At 44.7% G+C, this 21,802-nt stretch overlaps 1 protein-coding gene across 2 annotated transcripts; it reads left to right on the plus strand.

Annotated features, from left to right (window-relative positions):
* The first annotated feature begins 262 nt into the window (after positions 1 to 262).
* On the plus strand, positions 263 to 20,685 carry SNX8 (sorting nexin 8). Of its 2 annotated transcripts, none has more exons than XM_086473164.1 (11): positions 263 to 320; positions 8,521 to 8,711; positions 11,709 to 11,826; positions 14,914 to 15,035; positions 15,403 to 15,483; positions 16,458 to 16,618; positions 17,015 to 17,147; positions 18,229 to 18,297; positions 19,109 to 19,258; positions 19,663 to 19,812; positions 20,572 to 20,685. In XM_086473164.1, exons 1-11 carry the CDS (start codon positions 263 to 265, stop codon positions 20,683 to 20,685), a joined length of 1,347 nt encoding a protein of 448 aa, XP_086329290.1. The 2 variants fall into 2 exon arrangements, with proteins under 2 accessions (XP_086329290.1, XP_086329291.1); XM_086473165.1 differs by having other exon boundaries at positions 263 to 314.
* The last annotated feature ends 1,117 nt before the right edge of the window (positions 20,686 to 21,802 follow it).

The following is a 21,802-nucleotide window of genomic DNA, read 5'->3' on the forward strand; positions in this document are numbered from 1 at the left end:
AAAGCCGACACGTCCCGGCAGCCCTGAGCCCCCGGGGCTGAGGCTTGTGCCGCCTCCTGGGGACACCACCGGGCAGGGCCGTCACAACCGACGGTGCTTTGACGCGTTCCCGCGGCCGCAGCGCCCCCGCCCCGTGCCCTGACCCCAAGCCGAGCCCCCGCCCCGGCCCCCCGGGAGGCGGCCGCTCGCCGCCCGCTCCGCCCGCGCTGGCAGGCGGGCGCTGTGGAGGAAGGGGAGGGCGGCCGCCGGGCCCCGGCCTCACATGACTGCTGCCGCGATGGACGGCGAGCCGCCCGCGGGCACGGCGGGCGCCGGCACAGGTACGGGGCGACGGGGGCCCGCGGGGGGAGCGGCGGGGTGGCGCCCTCCGCTCCCCGGCCCCTTCCCTCCCGCCGGCGGCTCGGGGAGGGGGGCGCTGACAGGGCTCCTCGGTGGGGTCGGGGCCGTTCCCCCCGCCAAAACGTGAGGTAAAAAGGCGCCGCCTTCCTCTTCTCCCCAAGGGGTGGCGGGTGCCGGGCCGGCCCCGGCCCTCAGGGGGGCCGCCTCGCAGCCAGGCCACGGCCGGGCCTCGGCGGTGCCCGTGACGGGGGGCTCCCTCTCCCCTGGCGAAGGTGGCCGCTGCCCCGCGGTGATAAATGAGGGGGAGCTTTGGGGGGCGCCCCCGGCCGGCGGGTTGGCCGGCCCCGGCGGGAAGCGGGGCCCGGGGGCGGGCAGCGGGGGGTCGGCCCGGCGGGAGGTCGGCTTGCCGGGGAGCCCCTCTGCCGGGGCGGAGCGCGGGGACCAGCCCTCTCCTCCCGGGAGTCGTGCGGCCGAGCGCGTCCGCGGGTGCCGTCATGACTTTATTTCGTCTCCTCGTACCCGCCCGCTGGAAGGGACCCGGGGCCCGCCGAATTGTGCGGGGACGGTTTGTGAAGCGGTTCGGTCCGCGCTGTCACAGGCGGTGCCGGGCGGGGGCCACGTCTCCCCGTCACCGGCCCGAGCCAGAGCAGATCCAGCGCGGAAAGGAAGAAGCGGCTCCGAGCGCTGGAGCTGCAGGAGCAGAGCGGGCAGCTGCACCGGCAGCCAGCTGCTGCCAGCGCCGGTTGTGACACGAGCAACGGAGGGAGCTGGGGGTGAATTAAGAAAATAACGTGTTAGGCTCGTAACAGTTAAACTGAAGGAAGCTTTTAGATGGCAATACAGCTCTCTGAAGTTCTCTGAGAGCCGGTAAAGTTTCATACTGGCAATTACTGCTCTGCGCATAGTGGTTTTTTTCCCCTCTGTTTGGAAAGAAAAACTCCTAGAGGTTACCAAGTGGGTAAACTTTATGCAGGGTGAAATGGTTTGGTTGGATTATATTCAGGCTCCAGTGTGGGTGTGCTTTTGATAGGCCTGTGACGCTCCTGGTGCGGGTAATGCTTATAAATAAATTATTTTGGAATATTTCCGTCCAGGACTGATGTAAGATATTGAACAGCAGCCTTTGTGGAAAAAAAGTCCTACTGTACCAAAGAGAGAGCTTGTTCAGGTATGTCTGTTCTGGATTTGCCATCTGCTTCAGGAGCCTTATACAGATAAAACAGTCTCTGAGTAGAGTGTTCTCAATCTGATTAACTCTCACGCTGGTGGTGATGCTTCTGTAACTGAACTACTCAGCCAGCTTGGCTTTCTTTGACCAATGTTGTGTCATGAACACTGAGAAAAGGTATCTAATGATCTTGGCAAAAGAAAAAGAATGCTGTGAAAGCAGGAATGTTTTTATTTCTGGCATCGTGATGCTGGTTCAGTGATCTTGGAAGTTGCTCGCCCGTATGTAACTTTTTTGGAGATCAGCAGCTTGTCAGCGAGTGTTCTAGGAGGATGTAAGTCTCCTGAGTAATGGGAGTCCTGACAGGGATGGTTGATGCCCAGCTATGGCAGCGCATGAAAATGCTGTCTTTTTTCATTTTGCAGGGATAAAAGCACTTTAGCACAGCCAAGAGAGAAAAGAAAAAGGATAATGTCCATTACGTTAAAGACAGTTGTGCAAAGTCACTTCTATTGATTTTTTTTTTTTTTCTATTTATTTGCTTTTGCTCCCACTCGAGCCTGTTTTGCAACCATTGCAGGGAGCTAATCCAGGTGTGTTGGCTGGGGAGGGAGGGGGGAGTCTCCTTTTCTTCTAGCGGTAAATCTTTAACTGTGTCTGCAGCCTGTAGCAGGGCTTGGTAGGGCGGGCTGCAGCAGGCAGTAGAATTTCCACATAACGGCTGTGATTTCCCCCATGGTCTTCAAGTTGTAGTTGGTTGGTGCAGGTTGATGGAGAGAAGTTTTATCAGTTACAGACATGTGGAACTGGTACAAAAGGAGGGGAGCTCTGATGATTGCTTTTCAACGGAATTTGAGTTGTAAATGAGCTCATTCTAACTATAAAACGTGTGAAAAGACCACTGGGAGACAAGTGTGTGGAGTGGCACGCCATTTTTTTAATGCTTAAATGATCAAGATTTTCCCCAGCATAGCTAAGAGGGTGAGAAATGTGCAAAGAAGACAAGAAGCAAAACAAGAAGATAAACAGTTTCTTCTAACAGGATTTTCTTCACCCGTGTAAGGATTGTGGCAACTTGGCAGTTTTGTAGTTAAGGTAAAATGCCCTTGTAAAGGTTTGCCGGAACAGGTGTGTAACTTCTTGTGGGTTACCTTTCTGGGATGTGAATTTTTACACTCCCAACCTCTTTGTTAGAGTTCAGTGTGAAAAATGTCGGTTTAGCAATCTTCCATTGTGAGCTGGGAAACTGCCCTAGTGAGGATTTGACTTTTTGTGTCTGTAGTCTTTGGGAACATTCCTTGATGGACTTTTCTCCCCTAATCCTGTTATTTCTTCAATGTGTGTAGCTCCATCTCACTTTATTGTGTTTGCTACAGCTTGGGACTATGACTCCGTGGCTGACTTGTGAATGGAATGTGTTCCTTGTATTCCCAGACTTGGGAAATTGCTTAATTAATCCCTTGATGGTCTAACAGTGTAGTTAAAAGAACAGAGCGCTAGGCTTAAAGTTAGTTCTTTGTTCCATCACACACATTTACTGTGTGACATTGGAAGGAGATAACTTGATGGTGTTTTTTCTGCTGTAGTATGTGATTGTGGTATTTTGAGAAGCAGTTAGAGGTCTGTAGCTGTAGGGGAATGCAGAAGTGCTAGTGCTTTTTTACTATTATTAAATAAAGCTTAGATAACCTCACTTATTTTTGAGTTGTGCCATTATTTTTCGGCTTCATCTTGAAAAGCACCAAGTGGTCAGTAGCAATCTTAGGTGGAAAAACAACCCCAACCGACCGACCACCAAAAAAACCCCCAAAACCATAACTACTTCCAACACCTCGAAAACAAAGGGAAACCCCACCCAAACCCACTGAAAGGAAAAAAAAACCAACCAAAAACCCCCAAAAATACAGACCATCCAGGTCAGGGTTTGATATCAGCACTGAGAGGCTGTGTTGGTCGGTTTGTTGTTGGGTTTTGGTTTTGTGGGTTTTTGGTTTTTTTTTTTTTTTTTTTTTTAAGGAGAAAAACAAATGTTAGGGCCTGTTTTCCAACATCTAATTTTATGATGGTATGTGTATTATTTTATCTTCCCTTGTTTTGGCATTGGATAGCTTGTATTTACAAGTGAATTGTTGGGAGGGAGAAGGAAGGACACCATTGCATCATCCCTTAATTAGAGTGAAGCTAAGTATGATTACTTTTCTTGTGCCTAGTAGGAAATACGGACTTCTCTTCCACATTGAAGGTAGAACTGTGTACCAGTTAGCTTTATGAGATAAAATAGACTGGTTGCTTTGCGTTGCTCCTTTCTAAATAAGAATTGCATGGTTTAAAATTCTTTAAAAAACCCAAACGAGTCGCATATAGTTGTTTCAAAAAATATATAAAGCCTTTAATAGGAAGAAAGTTTTGTTTGCCTTTGAGGGAGGAACTTCTGTTTTTCTTTTCTTCTTTTTAAGTGATTTCAAATTATGTAAGAATTTTTAAAAAAGTGCGGAAGGGAATCTATTTGAACTTGTAGTTGATACCTGCAACAGCTTTCGGGGAGGTTGATGTGGATGCTGAATTCTGGAGTTGTGGAGGAACATGTTTGACACAATAAGGGGGAAAGGCATTTCCAGAATTCCTGAGGCTTTTCGGGAGAAGACAGAAAGGAAAGGGAAATGCTGGTGAGTGGTATTTACATTGCTGCTTTGGTATTGCTGGCTCGGGAGTTTGTAGTGGAGCCCTCATTTTTGCCAGGGAGAAATCTAAGGTATCTGTGTACAGAAATCGTCAGTTCTCGTACTCCTCTTTGTTTCCCATGAGTTGGCTCATCACCTCTGCTCTGCGCAGCCGTGGCCTGTGGTGGTGGAGAAGAAATCTTCGCTGTCTGTCCTAGAGGCTTTGCTTCCTTTCAGACTCCTTTCTACTAGAAAATCTGCTGTTAATGTAACAAGTCATTCTATGGCACCTTCTACTTCAGTGTGTCTAATAAATGTAGCTGATTAGCACCGGGTGTAATAGCTGTTAGTGGCAGCCACCTGTAAAATGGAGATAAGGCCTCCAAATTCGGTTGACAGGACTTGAATAGGGAAGGGAGATCTGTACTGTGATTTTACCACCTATGCTTCCAGTCCTTGCATTGCCTTTCTCTACAATATGTGCTTGCTCACATGTAAAACCTCTGTGAGCTAATCAGACACTTGAAATTCTATTTTGGGTTTCATAAATGCATGACTTTAGAAATTTTGCTTGAGGAAACTGCTAACTCTGTGGAGGGCAGATTGCTGTCTGGTTGTATGAATGGGAGTAATGAATGTCGGGCGCTAACTAAAGCGTGAAATGTGTGGTAGAAAGTAGCAAACCTTTCTGTTTCAGTTGTTTTCTGGCTAAGTTTCTCAACTCCTTTCAGTCCAAAGGCTACCTGACTTGTTACAGAAAAATCAAAAAAGAAAAGTATTTATTATGCAGTGTTTTCATAGTTGTTTTCTTTTACAACCGAACAAAAATTAGGCCATGCTTCGAATGCTGCTTTAAACTCTTATTTCTTGTCATCTTGTGGTATTCTTGTTTGCATATATATATATAGATATAGATATACTTTTAAACTTTAATATAAAATTGTTTTCAGTTATACCAGGCCACTTCCTGGTATCTTATTGACAACAGATTGAGAAACTGCTGTAGCGAAAGTCTAGCCTGCACAAAAAAAGCTAATTTTCATTTTGTCTGCTTCCCTGTGTTCCAGGGGACCGTTCCTCACCTCATTTCTGTATTCACTTGCTGCTCTATGTATATAAAGTTTACTAGATAATGATCTGGTGAAACCAACGGGAATATTTTCAAAATTAGCTGTTCTCTGGCAGAGAGTGCGTGATGGGAAGCGTTAAGTGTTTTGTTACAATGCATGTAAATCGTTTTACTGGTTGAACACAGGAGCTCATACCAATGAGTTCCCACTATTATCCACCATTCCTGGCCAGGGCTCTTGAGGCTGTTCCTGAATTGACTCTTTAAGTAGAATGAAAAAATAGGCTGAAGAATAGCTTCAGTATATATTGCTCTGCAGGGTTAGTGTTAATGCCGTGGTAAGTGTTTTCTAAAACAGGTTAACAGCTGTTCCAGTCATCTTACTGTGTTCTCGGACCAGTGTTTGAGGGTGTAAATTCACTGTGAGTAGCTGTCTTGTTGATATGGAACACACTGAGATTATTAATTAAATGGTAATTATTCAAACCCGTTTGTATGGTTGTCTGATTTGTATGATTTCACACATTTAGACAAGGTTGAGACCTAAAGAAGCTGCAAAATATTTCAGGAAGAGCCAAGCGTGTGAACTGCTGATAAAGAGAAGGTGTTTCCTGTAGGTGAATTTTAGGAAGCAAATTTAGAAAATAACTTGATGAAAACTGGCAAAGTATTGCAAGTGGAAAGAGTGCCATGACTGAATTGTCACAGGAATGCTGAGTCTTGTCTAGATCTCTCTATGGGGCTTCACTCCGTAGTTGTCTTACGGGGTGTGATGTGGCTTCACATCACTGTCATGGATCTGAGAGTCCTTCTCAACATCAGTATGGCTGATCATGCTGCAGGGTCCAGGACTTACAGATGAAATACTGAAGGATTTATGGTTCATCCTAGAAATCTTTTCTCCTGATACCTATCTTTTGCCACTGGGAGTTTCAGTGGTTTACCAGACAGTGCTGAGCCCCAGTTCAGGGAACAGTTTGTGCCATGAAAGTCCCGCTTTGTTGGTTGGCCAGCAGAAAGACAGAGAAAGCAGGGAGAGCACATCAGTAGACAGGAGGAGTGTTATATTAGTGCAGATTGGCACTGCTCTTGGGGAAATAGGTGGGTTGCATTTGGCTAGCCCCTCTTTGGGGCTGCCTCTGCAGCCTGAGCCAGTGGTTTTGCATCACAGAGGACTCTGGAGTTCTGTGTAAGTGGGTGCGTGTGCATTGGAGGAGTAACAAAATCTCCTGTGTCACGTTGCATTTCACTGATGTGTCTTGAGCAGTTAAAACCAAGAATTACAAGGGTGTCTGCCCAGAGAACCACTGCTCTGGAGAATGCGGCTGCCTTGGGCTTTCCATAGTTCTTTGTGTGTGTATTTTTGATGCTTCCTCTTGATAGTGTGGTTTATTATACCTTGCTGCCCCACGAAAGGGGCAAGGATTTTTCAACACTAGAAAATCTTTTGCCTTGCTATCTGTATTCTGAATTTTTTTTCCTCCTTTCCATCTCGGTTCAGCATCTATCTGAATAGTGGCCATACAGATATGTTATCACTTTATCCAGCAGTATCCCATGTCAACGTTGAATTAGCTTGCATTATCTTACCACAAATTTCTGGCAGGTAGCTAGAACTTTTTAGAAGCTGCTACGTAGGTGGGGTTAGTAGGTGATACATTAGTCTATTAAAGCAGAGGTGTTAAGACTTGCTTCTCTGAGTCACATTAGCAGGAATCTGAAGCCTGACAAGACATGTGGGATAAGGTCATTTGTCCTGGATTTGGTTTGGTGTCCTTAAGCCGTTTTATGGAATAAAGAACGAAGTGTCTGTTCTGAAGCTGTGTATCTGGGGAACTGGGGATTACCTGTTTTCCCCATTTATCAGGGCCTAGAGCACATGAAGGAACAGGTGTGTAATCCTTATCTGGAGGAGGTCAGGGCTTTGAAGTAAAGGTATGAGTTCTTATCTTCCCTGAGTTAATCTCTTACACAGTCATCAACTTTTTGAACTATGTATCAAAGCTTAAAGAAGTGGTTCTTGCTTCTATAGTGTTACTGTCTTTTTGTGTTCCCAAAATTTTAGATAAATTTAAGAAGGGGTGTAACTTCCATACAATAGCAAGGAAGAGATGATTGATATTGCCTGGCTTTTCTAGGTAACTTTTCATCGGTGGGTTTGACTTGCTTTGTAGAAGAGCTTGTTCACAGTATCTCCCTTAAACAGGCATATACAGAGAGGAAGCAACCAGCCTGTTCCAGACTGGAGAACAGAACTCGGGTATAGGTTGAACAGATTCCAGGGTTATATCCACATTTTTCACTCTGTTTCATATGCATGAAATGGGTAGAAATAAAGCATTGCTTTGAAAAACAGTGTAAGCTTAGTTTACAGTCACGTAATATGTGTAGTTATGAAGTCGAGATAATGGGCTGCAGTCAGTTGTTCGATAAGAGAGTACTCTGAGTCATCGTCTTTACCCCTTCTTTGATGTCGTTTTTCCTCCAGGCCCATAATCTCAAGAGCCATCTTTTTTCACTTTTGCATCTGGCTGAGAATCAGTTAGAATCTCTCTGTCCAAAGCGGTCAGCTATGGATGAATTCACTGTCAAAAGCTGTTTGTTTTTTAACTACAAGCAGAGGCGTAGGTATATCTGAGAGATTTTGCCAGAGCTTGCTGTGACTGAGGAATTATCGGATCGGTAGCCCTTGTTAGGAACATTTTTCCCCTGCTCTTGAACTTAAGCATATTGACATAGTAAGTTATCATAGTTCATGCACACTCTAGCATACTGTCATAGAGTTTAATAAAATTTTGTCAAATGAAGTGTCTCCTTCCTTTGTAATGACATGTAAAATTAATGTATTAAATTTCTGCAGCACGGTAAAAGAGCACATTTTCTTTCCTTCCATGAGTTGTTCTAGGCAGGATCCAAAAGTGCTGAGCTAGGGTTTCGTTCGTTTTGGCAGATCCTGCTGTGGTGGGAGCTGGACAGACAGGAAATGCAGGCCTCTTAGCTGATTCACAGAACAAATTTGGCCTGTGATTCTTCTTTTGCTTAGTAGAGATGTCTTTCTGACTCGGTATAATTGGTGGCGCTCCTGGGTGTTGTGAAGAGGGAGGTACCAATGTCTCGAACGTGTGCGAAGCAGCATAGCCTCCTGGGGGAGTGGCTCCACTGCTGTTCTGGCTGGGTTGCGCCACTGTGGGAGCACTGACCAAGGGAACAGAATATTTTAAGGCTGCTTCTTTTACTTTGTCTTGTCAGGTCTACTGGACTGTTTTCCCCTTTTTGTCTTTTAGATTTGGCAAAGCCTCCAGTAAATGAACCGAGGGAACCGGAACAGTTTCTAATGCAGGCGCCCCAGGGAAATCCACTGCTGCTTTCCCACACCCTACAAGAGCTATTGAGCAAGGATAGTGTGCAGGTGGAGCTTATACCTGAGAAGAAGGGCCTTTTTCTGAAACATGTGGAATACGAGGTTTCCAGCAAGGTAACGTGAACAAACATTGGTCTTAGTGAGAATGAATCCTCTTAAGAATGTCTGTGCAGTTGCTGTTGGCAAAGACTTGACTAATTTGATAGATGCATTGGGCGATGCTGGTTTTGAGTAGGCCGGTTGTATGGGCTTACTTTTAATGCAGTAGCATTATGCTTGCTTGACCTGGGCTTCTGCAGGATGGAGCATCTTCTAACTGAGGTCTTGATGGATGGCCTGCTGGTTTACCCACTTGAAACCTGAGCTCTGTACAAAAGCAGATGAATAACACTGCAAACTGAATGTTTTTGTAACAGATTGGTGTAGGCGACTGGATATTTCAAAGTATATCGAGCTAGTGAAGAGATCGTATTGGCAGTGCTAAACTGAAATCCTTTGTAAACAGAAAAGGTACTGCAAATCCTTCTGCAGAGTCTAGGCCGCTTCCAGTTTACTTGCCCCACTCCTGACCTATGGGTTTCTTTCTTGATATAAGAGAAGATTAAAGATGATGTATCTTTTCCTATTTATAGAGTGGCCAGGGAAAAAGCTCTCCAGTAGCTTCTGTGTGTTTTTTCAAGAAGAAAATCTGTCCTGGTCAAAGTAGACCATGAGCAGTTTACATCTCCCAGGCCACCAGAACATCAGTTACGGAGTAGCACTCAAATTGCTGTAGTCACTGTGGTACATATGCAGAGACACATTTGGGTCACTTGTCTGTAGCGATGTTTGGGGCTTTATGTGTTTTAGATCGACGTCCGTAAGTTTGACAAGGACTCTGTGAGGGGGAGAGGGCAGACACAGGGAATGCTTCTGTGGGCTTTGTAGGACTCAATGTTTATTTTTGCCCGTGATTTTGGGAGACAGGACTCAGTGACCCTGGTGGTGTCTCTAGGTTTTGAATTTAGGAACCCATTACCGATTCCTTCCAGTTGCTGTCATCTCCCCTACAGTTGTAGCTGAAGAATGATACTTCCTCAGGAGGACACATAGCTTGGCCTTGAGCTTCATCTAAACCTACAACACAAATCAACATCTGATTTCAAAGCAGACAGAGGGAGGCCCTAGGGGCTGTGTCCGTGGTGCTCCAGTTACATGCCTCATTGCTTTATTTTCAAAAATAGTGCCACAATAAATGGTGGATGATGTACAGCACAAATGTAGTGAGAAGGAGTGTGGTGTTGTGTGGTCTTTCTTATTAACTACTCCAGTAGTTGAATCTGTAGTAATAGTGGGGGGTGGGGGTTATTTATTTACTATTTTTAAAGGATTTCTGCCTCCGAAGTATCTTGTTCTAGCTGCTACCTAACTCCTTTCGTAAGGAAAAAACCATTTCTTTGGCCTCTTCTACATATTGATCTAAGAAATGCAGAGTGGAGGACTAAGGTTTTAAAGGAACTTTCAATCTTGGTTTATAGATCTAGCATCCAGTGAGAGGTCTCTTGTGAGATTCACTTAAAACATCAGTCATTTGGGCTAATACTTAACATGATCTAAGACTGTTTTTCCACCTCTGGATTTGAAACTGATTTAGTGAAAGTTCCTCAGAGCTAGAGCTCAGGGACTTGCAGTACTTCAAGAAAAGAGCTCTCTGGAGCACTTTAAGAGTGTCGGCACTATTTCTAAATGTTCTGTCTGATTTGGAAGACAGAGAGTTTGAGGGAGTAATTGTATGGAACCATGGCAGATTTAGGGATATTTGTAATTTCCTGGGAAAACTCTTTCTCTCTGTTTCATAGTCTTTCATCTTGTGTGTGAATGAAATCTGACTAATGTTTTTAAATGAAAATCTTATTCTCAAAAGGACTGTATGTGGTGGGGTGACTCTGGCTGGACACCAGGTGCCCACTGAAGCTGCTCTGTCACTGCCCTCCTCAGCTGGACAGGGGAGAGAAAATGTAACGACAGGCTCGTGGGTCGACATAAGGACAGGGAGAGATCACTCAGCAATTACCGCACGGGCAAAACAGACTCGACTTGGGGAAATTAGTTTAATTTATTACCAACCAAATCAGAGTAGGATAATGAGAAATAAAACCAAATCTCAAAACCACTTTCCCCCCCACCCCTCCCTTCTCCCCAGGCTTAACTTTACTCCCCATTTCTCTACCTGCTCCCCACCAGCAGCACAGGGGGAAGGGGAATGAGGGTTGGGGTCAGTTCATCACACACTGTTTCTGCCGCTCCTTCCTCCTCACACGCTTCCCCTGCTCCAGCGTGGGGTCCCTCCCATGGGAGACAGTCCTCCAGGAACTTCTCCAGCGTGAGTCCTTCCCACGGGCTGCAGTTCTTCACAAACTGCTCCAGCGTGGGTCCCCCCCCAGGGTCACAAGTCCTGTCAGCAAACCTGCTCCAGCCTGGGCTCCTACATCTCCATGGGGCCACAGGTCCTGCCAGGAGCCTGCTCCAGCATGGGCTTCCCGTGGGGTCACAGCCCCCTTCAGGCACCCACCTACTCCAGCGTGGGGTCCTCCACGGGTTGCAGGTGGATTTCTGCTCCACTATTCACCTCCGTGGGCTGCAGGGGGACAGCCTGCCTCACCATGGTCTTCACCATGGGCTGCAGGGGAATTGCTGCTCTGGCCCCTGGAGCACCTCTTCCACTGACCTTGGTGTCTGCAGAGTTGTTTCTCAGATTCTCACTCCTCTCACCACCTGCAATTGCGCAGCTTCTTGCGGTGTCTCACAGAAGCCACCCCTGTAGCCTCACCGCTACCGAAACCTGGCCACGCAAACCGTGTCTACTGTTGTTAGAAGAATGGCATCTCTATTCATCATCGAAAGGTGTCTGCCTTTGGAGTCTTTTCACTCCTCCCCACCTCAAGGCCTCTAAAGAGAAGAACTATGTCATTTCTACAGTCTCTGGGTGTGATTTGTTTCTTTTCTTCCTTTTGTTTTTAGTGCAGCTGATAGCAAAAAAAAACCCAAACAAAACAAAAAAAAAAATTGTGGAAATGCTGCTGATTGTCCAGGCTGAGTATTGATTTATTCTTCCCCCTTCCTTAATTGCAGAGATTCCGATGCTCAGTCTACAGGCGATACAATGATTTTGTGGTGTTCCATGAGATGCTGCTTCAGAAGTTCCCGTATCGTATGGTGCCGGCACTTCCACCAAAGAGGATGCTGGGAGGTAAACCTAAACCTGGTCTGTCTTTTGACTGGAGGGGTCACTGTGCAAGCCTGATCAAGATGATACTCTTGAAGTAAATGTTTAAAAGATCGAAAGTTTTGCTTCTGCTTGGCTCAGAAAACAACTTCAAGGTTGTAATATGCAATTTGGAGGTGTGCATTATTGCCATCCTAGAAATTCCCTATAGGTAAGATATTAATGTAAAATTTCCATGGGGTTTCTCTCTGTGGATGTTCAGTATTTAATGACTTCTTTGGTAAGCTTTGAGGTGTAATTCTACACAAGAGTGTGGCAGAGTTGCAGTTACCATTTTTTAGGAAAATAGGTTATGAACAGTGCCGTAGCGCTGCGAGTGTAGAATCGCTACCGTACAATTGAACAGCTGCAGTGTGTATTGCAGTGTGATGTTTTGTGAGGTGTTCAGAACAGAAAAGATTTGTGGACATCCAGTTGTTTTTCTATAGTGAGAGAAGAGTAAAGATTAAAACAAAAATTAAAAATCTATAGTAAAAGCTTTAAACTGCAGAGGAGCTAATTGTGTAAAACCAACAAAAGTGCTTCTCCAGTGAGAGTGTGCTTGATCCTGTCGAGTTACTGCAGGGTCCCGACCTCCCACACCCCTGAAAGGGACTAGTGAACAGTGATGTTAAATGAACAGCTTCAGCACTGCCTGTTCCACCATTACCTTGCCAAGAAGTCTTGTGATGTGGGCGATGATAATTACACGTTCAGTTTATGTACAAAAAGGTGTCTTTCTGGCAGATGAACCAAGTGCCTTGAAGTAGCTGTTGCCCTTTTTTTTTCTGTTCTAAAAAAGAGCTTGTTGATCTGATTAGGATATTCAGAATCTAAAAACTGAGTCTGGAGTCAGTGTGTCAGTTCATTCAAGTATATTTTAGCTGTTAGAATAGGAACCAATGGAGTATCCCATATCAAAGCTCCTTCAGGTACATTTTTCACTAATCTGAGGTATTTGCACTGGTTTTAAACTTTTATTATTTCAAATGTTGCATAACTGTATAAAATCCTGTCTTGTTTTCTGCTTTATCTGTGAAAGAACAAGCTTTTCACTGTCTTTGTCTCCTGCGCATGCTGCTAAGCTTACTGTGTTACAATAAATAATTGATTTCAGTCAAGGAGGCTGTGTACTGGTGCAGTAAAGTGGAACTGGTAAACTGTGAGCAGAGTGAGGTGTATAGTGAACCGGAACAGAGCAACATAACAGTGCTGAAAGGCTTCAATGGTCCTATGTTCTTATGATGGAATGTGAGTTGTGAAGGCTTTTCTTTTGGGGTTGCAAAAACCTGTCTGGTGAATTTGACCCGATTCAGTGTTCTCAGCCAGAATTTCCAGAATTTCCACTTCATGCAACACCTGTAAGCTAAGTGACCTTCTCTGATTAACCTTAGTGAGGAGAGGATGCTAGAAAGAAGCTACCAATATATATAATTTGTCACTCACTGTTCTTTACTTGCGTTGCTGGTATTTTGATATTTCTGTGCATTCACTGGTGCTTTTCTTTCCATAGATAGCATATATTTAAGAAAAAAACTGATAGGATTAGTTCATTCCCAAACTGTGCTAGGGATACAGTCCTAATACAGTCCAAAACTGTGTTAAGACAGAGAGGGATGGTTGCCTTTAGTCCAGTGACTGCCTATAGAAAAGCTGTGTAAGCGGTCTTGATGGAAACTACGCACGGGAAAAAGGAAATGGAATGGGTAGGTCTTGTTTCTGGGTAGGTTAATGGGCTGACAAATGGAATTGCAGGACACGGGATTTGATGGATGATTATAGACGTGTGACTCTTGCAGCCTCCTTAGTCCCAAGCCAGGTGGGCAAAGCTCTGCATTTTTTGCACTCTGTATGCTCCTCTACTAAGTTACACTCTTGTTTTCACAATGGTCTGCTTTCATCCATCTGTCGGGTGAAGAAAGATCGATAATCTGCTCTGCTCATTTTGGAGGATAGCAGCAAACTGAGGCAGATCACGTAGGAAGTGTGGAGATGACTTCAGAAATCTCCACATAGGCTAAAGTATGAATAAAGCAAAACCAAAGTCTGCAACCCTAATGACAGAAAAGTCATTTGGTGGGTGGTGCTGCACTAGGGATCATTATAGAGAGTCCATGCAGCCAGTAAATTCCCTACTTAAAGCTGAGGCGAAAGAGTACTATCCTTTCACAATACAAGTGTTGTCATAGATAAGAACATTCCTTTGATTTCATTCTGTGCTGCTTTCTTTTCCTTCAGTCTTATTTTAGTTTAATTTTTTGTCTTTCCTGAAAAACCCCAGGAACTTTGATTTACTGCCTTACTGCAGTATTGTCGAATTGAAAGTCTTCCTGTTTCAGGAGGACAAGCAGAACTTCTTTAGTTTGACAAATAAGGGCTCTGGATGGGTGTACTGCAGATTGCTGTGCGGGTCTTCCAAAGCACCTTGCATGAAAAAGATGGGTACTGATCTTGAACAAACCACTTAAAAAAAACCCAAACCCCAAACAACCCCCAAAACATTTGAAAGCGTGGAGGAGGGACAGATGAGGGTACAGCATACTGAAGCTAGGTCTTCAGAATAGTGACAAAAACCCCCTAATTATTTGTGGGATGGTTGCTTTGCAAGCGGCAGTGATCTCTGCAGTGGCCACAAGCGGTGTGTGGTGCCGTGTTTCCCAGGAGTCCCAAACAGACCCAGATCCCCTCTGGGGACCAGCTGTGGGATTGATTCAGAGGAAGAAGACTCTTTGTATGCCCACAGTTTGTAAGTGGAGGCTTCAGGCCTTAGACTTGGTTGTTTGTCCTGCTTACCTGACCCACCCTGTGGAAATAACCACACATAGATATATATGCTGGATTTCAGTAAGATGTAAAGAACCACTGGGAAGAATATTTGTTTTCGTGGTCAATCTAAAAGATCTGGTTTAGGGAGCTGACAGACTATAGGTAACCATCCTTTGGGTTTGTGGGAGTGCTTTAGCAAGGGTTATCCGTACAAGGAAATTATTGGACTGGGTGCTTTCTTTTTACTCTTTTTGAGCAGCTGTGACGTGTGGTGCATTAATTGAAATTTTATGTTTCTTCCTGTAGCTGATCGAGAATTCATAGAATCTAGGAGGAGAGCGCTGAAGCGTTTTATAAACCTGGTGGCTCGACATCCCCCTTTCTCAGAAGATGTGCTCTTGAAACTCTTTCTGTCGTTCAGTGGCTCAGTGAGTACTTGTTAGCCGTAGCCTTGCATTTGCATATCTTCCTGTCACTGCTTTGCTGGGCGCAGAGTTCAGAATTGCTTTTGACCTACGCATTGTTGCTCCCTGTGAGGAGGAGAATTTTCTCTAAATAGGTATTTCTACAACTGGAAAGTGGAAGGTAATTTCACTCAATGCCAGGAGTATAGTATTTTGAAAATAACTGTTCCTGGGGGAATACATGTTATGCTTTTCCTTAAATTAAACCTAACCTAGGTAAAGCTGTATCTGCTACGTTGTGCTTTACTGCTGTGATATATCTGAGACCTCCCTGAACTGCCTGTGTGTTACGTGGTTCCTTCATGCTCATTTGATTCTGTATCTTCTCCAGGATGTACAGAATAAGCTAAGAGAGTTGGTTCAGGGAGTAGGAGATGAATTTATGACCTGCAGATTAGCTACCCAAGCCAAGGTATGTATATGAATTTCTTGCAACATTATTCTGGTTTAAATGGTGCTGTCCTCCAGGTGGATCCGTTAGGGCAGTTGTTGAGTGATGGAGACCTTTGGTAGGAGAGAGTTGTTCCCAATGTTTGAAGGAGTTTTAAACTTGTAATTTTATCAAAAAGATCAAGTAAATATTTGACTCTTAAGGGCCTATTATTTCTAGCTAAATGCTGTTCATGAATATGCTAAAGATTAAACAATGAATCCTGCTTAGAACATGTTTCTCAGTAATTACTTGTACTTGCATAACAAACAAATGCACGTACTTCACAATTTAAAAGCTAGTGTCTAAATTGATGTCTTCCACATGTGTTCATGTCCTCATTCTGTCTGTCTGTCTTCTCCCCGTGGGAGAGTCATTTGGACTGTTGGAGAAGTTAGTTACAAGTTCTCTGTATATCTGTTTATTCCAGTGATTAGTGCTATGGCAAGTTTTAAATACACATTCACTGTGTTCATTGAGCAATTTTAAAGCAAGTTGTTGTTCAGGTTCCTGCAACGCTAGCAGAAGGTTTTGCAACTGGAGCTTAATTTGTGCTTTTACCAATGATACACAGGTCAGAAAGAGCTGAACTTTCGGTACATGCTTGGCTTTGCCAGGCTGGCAGTTACTGGTAGCATCAGATCAGAAACTGTGAGCTTGAAACCTCCCAAACGCCATTTCAACCGCACAGCAGAACTGCGGATTTTGCCAATTCTGTCTGCACCTGGTATTTGAACCTCTTTCTGCCTCGGAAAACTGGGAGTATTTGTATGACATCTGACTTGGACTCCTAAATTGTGAAGCTAATCTCTTCAGGGTTGTTACAGCATGGCCTGAGAGAGCGAGCACAGGAGGGAAACCTGTCTCTCTCTGCTGACTGTGTGGTGTGCCCACGATTAACATGTGTGATGATGCCTCTGATTTGTCCCCTGGTAATCTCTCTTGCACTTCTTCAGGACTTCCTTCCAGCTGACATACAGGCCCAGTTTGCTGCCAGCAGGGAGCTCATCAGAAATATTTATAATAGCTTTTATAAGCTTCGGGACCGTGCGGAGAGGATAGCTTCTCGCGCCATCGATAATGCCTCAGATCTTCTCATTTTTGGAAAGGAGCTAAGGTAGGTTGGGAGGAAGAGGATTTGCTGATGCAAACGTTTCTACTGCTATTGCAAAAGCGTTGTGAGGTTCACCTGCAAACAGTCTAGTAAGAATGGGTATTTCAGTGCATAGGTCATAAGGAATTTTTGCCTACTGTGAAAGAAGAAAACGCGTGCTTTCTGCTAAGGTTGCATTCCATAGAGCAAGAGAAAACAGAAATCCCTTGACATTCGGGTACTGGTTTTATTGTCTCTTCCCCAGTGTATGCACAACTCTGCGTTTGTGATTGTGTAGTAGTAGCTCAGTACTGTGAGCTACTTAGACAGATTTGAAACTCTGAACTTCTCTCTGCAAATAAGTGTATCTGCTTAGTGGAATTTGTCTCCTAGATTTGAATACTACTTATCTCCTCCTAGTGCTTTGGGCTCGGACACTACACCGCTTCCTTCCTGGGCTGCTTTGAATAACAGCACATGGGGGACTCTGAAACAAGCCTTGAAGGGTCTGTCTGTTGAATTTGCACTTCTGGCAGATAAAGCTGTGCAGCAGGTGACGTCTTCGTTTCTTATTATTTACTTTATTTCCTATTTTTTGTAAAATGAAGGAGGTGTATTGCTGCTGCCTTTAGTTTCATCTTGAATCATGAGCTCTGTGGACACAGGCATGTAAAGAGTTACGAGGGAGATGGCAGTCCAAACTCACATCCTCAACCACCAGCCTGCTTGTTCTAGCTTGAATGAAAAACCTGGACTGTGTTTAAATGGGGAAAAATACAATGGGCAAGGGAAAGGAGGGAAGAGCCTCCTTTCTTTTTAATTTCAAATGGTTGTTGGACAAGTTGTACTACTATACTGAGCTGTCCAGAAGTCCTGTCTTGTTAATCTGCTACAGAGAATCCAGAAGAACTTACTTCTGAATCTAATTTTGACATTCATGTACTTAAACATTACATGAGAGTCATTCAGACAGAAGTGTCGTATTCCTGTGTAAGTGTGCAGTGTGATAATGACTGTTAGAATAATGTGAGAACATGACAGTCTGGGAAGGAAAAGTAATAGTTTTGTCTTCTCTTCATCTCGCTGTGTTAAAATACTCAGCATGCTTTTATCGATCAATCAGACCAGGTCTCTTTCTCCAGCGTTTATGCTCCAGAGAGCTCTGTTGATACAGGAAGAAAAGACAGTATTTAGTAAAATAGGAAAAAAAGTAGTGAAATTTGGCTTGGTGTCTTATCTCTGCCTTCTGATGCATGAACTATTGCAGGGAACATGCAGGTATTTATAGCTTTAATGGATTAGTTATCTTGTAAGAAGGGAAGATGAAAGATTGGAGGAATCTACAAGAGCAAGAAATGGCAGGCAGAGCGATCTGAAAGGACTGTGAAACTAACTCCTCTTGTTACAATGATCAGTCAGTCGGAAAAGCTGTTCCTGCTCCGGTCGGATCTTTTTTCTGCATACTAAAGACGAAACACTCCAGTGCCATCTGAAAGATTTTTGATGCAGTTGTGTAAGCGTTGATGTGCCCTGGAGAATACAGTGGAGGGCCTGCATGGTGTTAAGGGTGTGAAGAACTGTGATGTTGGTTCTTGCCAGGCTTACATAAAATGTACTTTTTCCTTGTTTTCTAGGGTAAACAGGAAGAGAATGATGTGGTGGAGAAGCTGAACCTTTTCCTGGATTTACTCCAGTCCTATAAAGTGAGCTCTGCTGTTCTTCTGCCAATAAGAAAGTTGTTTAGAACAAGCTTGTGCTCTTTAGAGGGTGTAACGCCAACTGGGTGGAAAACTGTCTGGGAGGCCAGTTGAGAGGCAAACTGGGCATCTGGCAGAGGGAGGGGAGTGGCTGTTGGCCGTAGCTAGCTCTGTAGCCTTGCTGGTCAGCTCATCTTGTGACAAGAACTTGACGAACAGCAAACCCTGCAAGGAATTTAAAAATATGACTGCTTGAACTATATGGATCAGCTAACTTTTTTCAAGATTTGTCTGCTTTTGAGTCAAAGCAGTGAATTAGATCTGTACCGGTTTGTTCATGGAGACAATAGTTCAGTTACAAGTGAAAGAATTTTTGTTGATACTAATCTTTTGGTCAAAGGCACTTTTTTTAGAAGCACCTACTGAAACTGTATGTGGCAGCCTCTCCTGACGTTCCCAGGCCTGGACTGAAATGGAAGGACACTGGCCAGCTCTCACCGCAGTTAATTGCCAGCACTTAATATTGAGAAGGGCACAAAAGATAAGAGGCCTGATAAGATCTGAAATGTTGGCAGAAGCGATGCCCCATATTGCCTGTTAAGCTCACTGGTCTGGATCCAAGCAGTTTTGTTTCGTGAATTCTTAGCTGACCACATTTTTTTGACCCTCTTGAAAACAAAGAAATAAAAATTTGCAGCATAGAAATGACATAAAGCGTGACCGTGTGTTTGTGTTCCTGACATACTTGGCTTGCATTCTTGCTGTCTCTTAGCTTCCACGAAATACCTGTTGTTTTTTTTTTCCTTTTCCCATAAAGGACCTGTGTGAAAGACATGAGAAGGGGGTATTGCACAAGCACCAGCGAGCATTGCATAAGTACAGCATGATGAAGAAGCAGATGATGAGTGCCACTGTGCAGAACAAAGAACCAGAATCGGTGGAGCAACTGGAGTCTCGGATTGTGGAGGTAGCGTAGATGCCTGGGAGAGCAAAGGGTGGTACTGGCTCCTGTAATGGTGCCGCTGTGTAGTTTCACGATACTTGCAGAGAGCCATCAGACGGAAAGGGTGACCTGTACTTTGGGTAACTTGAGCTACCTGCTGTGCTACGTGGAAAACATGTTTGTTTTCCTCCACGCTTGCTACTGGCTCTTTGGCAACATGTCATTTGCAGGAGCTGTGGAAAGCTACAGTCTGCATGATGGAAAGTGCAGTCGCTGTCATATCAGATGGGTCCAGAAACTGCCTCTTTAGGTTTTTGTATGTGTTTAAATTGCTAGTATGGTGAGGAACGCTGTCTTCTCCTGCTGCAAGTGAACCTCCTTGGCACTCTTTCCTGGCAATGTATTCCACTGAGTTCCTCTTCTTTCAGCAAGAAAACGCTATCCTAACCATGGAGCTGCGGAATTACTTCTCTCTGTATTGCCTGCATCAGGAGACACAGCTTATCCACATCTATCTGCCTCTCACATCTCACATTTTGGGGGCCTTTGTCAACTCCCAGATCCAGGGTCACAAAGAGGTGAGTTCTTCTGGACTGTATTCTTTTTCCCAAAATATGAATGAGAATTTGAATGTATTTGTTTCCACTCGTGGGCCTTCCTTCTCTAATCCTCTGTCCAACTGGGCTCTCTGGTAGCTTCATAAGAAGTCACCTAAGGTCTTTCCAGTTTGGGGGTGAGGTTCTAACCACTCTAAAAGACTGTATCTTCTTGCAGCCAGTTGCTTTGTTTTTCTTTTTTTTGTCTTCTCTCATCTACCCTACAGGTAGTTGAAGAAGACCCAACCAGTAAATGACTAGCTATAGTTATACATCATTCTGTAATGAATGATGCATGTTTGCTAGATGAATCTGTTTTTTGTTGTGCTACGCAGAGATTATATGGCAAGGAACAACTTTCTTGTTTTTTGCTCTAAATCCAAGAGCTCCCTCTTGCTAACCCCTAAATATGACGTTCAGCATTCCCCATATACAGACTTCCTTGCATTTATTGTGTTAGGAAAGTCTTTCCTCCTTCAGCTCCCTTCCTTCCCTTCACTGAAGGAATTTGACCAAGGTAGGGGAAATCTCCCTTCCGTGCATGCTCAGTAAAATGTTCAGAGCTGCATTATAGCGCCAGTGTGAAAGGGACAAGGTGGGTCCTCTGGTCTTCCCCAGAGTACTTCAGCAAATTTGTGTGGTGCTTTTGGGTACTCTGAAACTGCTGCTAAAGTACAGTGTGGTGAGATGTGGTTACCTGCTGTGTGATCATGCCTGTTTTCTCTCCTTTTCCACTCACAGATGAGTAAAGTTTGGAACGAATTGAAGCCGAAGTTGAGCTGCCTCTTTGTGGGATCTAGCAATATGCCAACTCCACCATTGTCACCTCCAGAGGGAAACTTCTTCTCCAATTAATGCTCTGAGCATCTAGCATGGAGCAAGAAGTGCAATCAAGGAAGGGGTGGGACCTCTACCTCCAGATGTTAGAATGAATCCTCCAAACAGCTTTTTTTTTTTTTTTTTTTTCCAATACCGCTGCTTTGAGCTGCTCTCTGATTTAAACAGACTGGATGTGGGGCAGAACATCCAGATATAAAGACAATCTCTTAATTTTGAAGTGCTCTGGGGCAGAGCTGATGTTCATTATGCTGCAGACACTCTTCATGGGGTCAGGGGGTGACCTGGTGCGGCAAGTGCTGCAGTGTTGTTGATGATGCCTTTGCATCTTGTGCTAACGGTCCTCCAGTAGCGTTCATCTACACACGTGCTGATGCGTCTCTGCTCATCTCCAAAGTGCCGAGGTGAACGGGAAGCGCTTCCTTGCAGTAGGGATGAATTGTCTTTCAGCCTTGGGAGGGCCAGCGTTAGGGGCGTAGGTGCGTGAGGAAAGCTGAAAGCCGCCCCCACGCCACCGGCGGGTGCCTGGAGGTGCTTTGTACTGCTGGACTGGAGCACAAAACGTGTGCGTGAAGGGGCTGGATTCGCTAACCCAGCTGGGCAGGGGTGAGTGCTGCTGCGTGACGGTGGGTTTCCCAGGGAGGCGAGGCAGACTCCTGCCAGCGTGTTTCAGGTCACGGTTGCAGGGCAGCCTGGGGACTTGCTCATATTTTTCAGTTTGGGGCCAAAGATAACTGGATTCAGGAACTCAAGAGGAGTTTGCCTGGCATGAAGGAGAGAATAACTGAATAAATCACTCCTTAGTTGTAAACATTCCTACTATACGAGCAGAACAGTTACAGGGTAGCTGTTGTTTATTTTCTTCTGGAGGTTCTGACATTCATCTGTTGAGTAGCTGTTCAGGACTGTTGGAGAGCTGCTGACCTGAAGGCTGGTGTTTTCTTTGGTCTAATACCAGATAGAGTATCTTGTTGCAGCAGCAGGCTGGGACACAGTGCTGATAAAGTTCATTAGCAAAAAATCAGTATTTATCAGGATGTTACTGTCATTCTTTTTTCTGGCCGTGGGTAGCATTGGAGTGTGTTTGTGAAGGAGAGAAGACAGTTAAGGGACAGCTCTCTGTCTCTCTAAAAAT

Source organism: Leptosomus discolor, chromosome 14, assembly GCF_034619465.1.
Source record: "Leptosomus discolor isolate bLepDis1 chromosome 14, bLepDis1.hap2, whole genome shotgun sequence".
Taxonomy (NCBI): domain Eukaryota; kingdom Metazoa; phylum Chordata; class Aves; order Leptosomiformes; family Leptosomidae; genus Leptosomus; species Leptosomus discolor.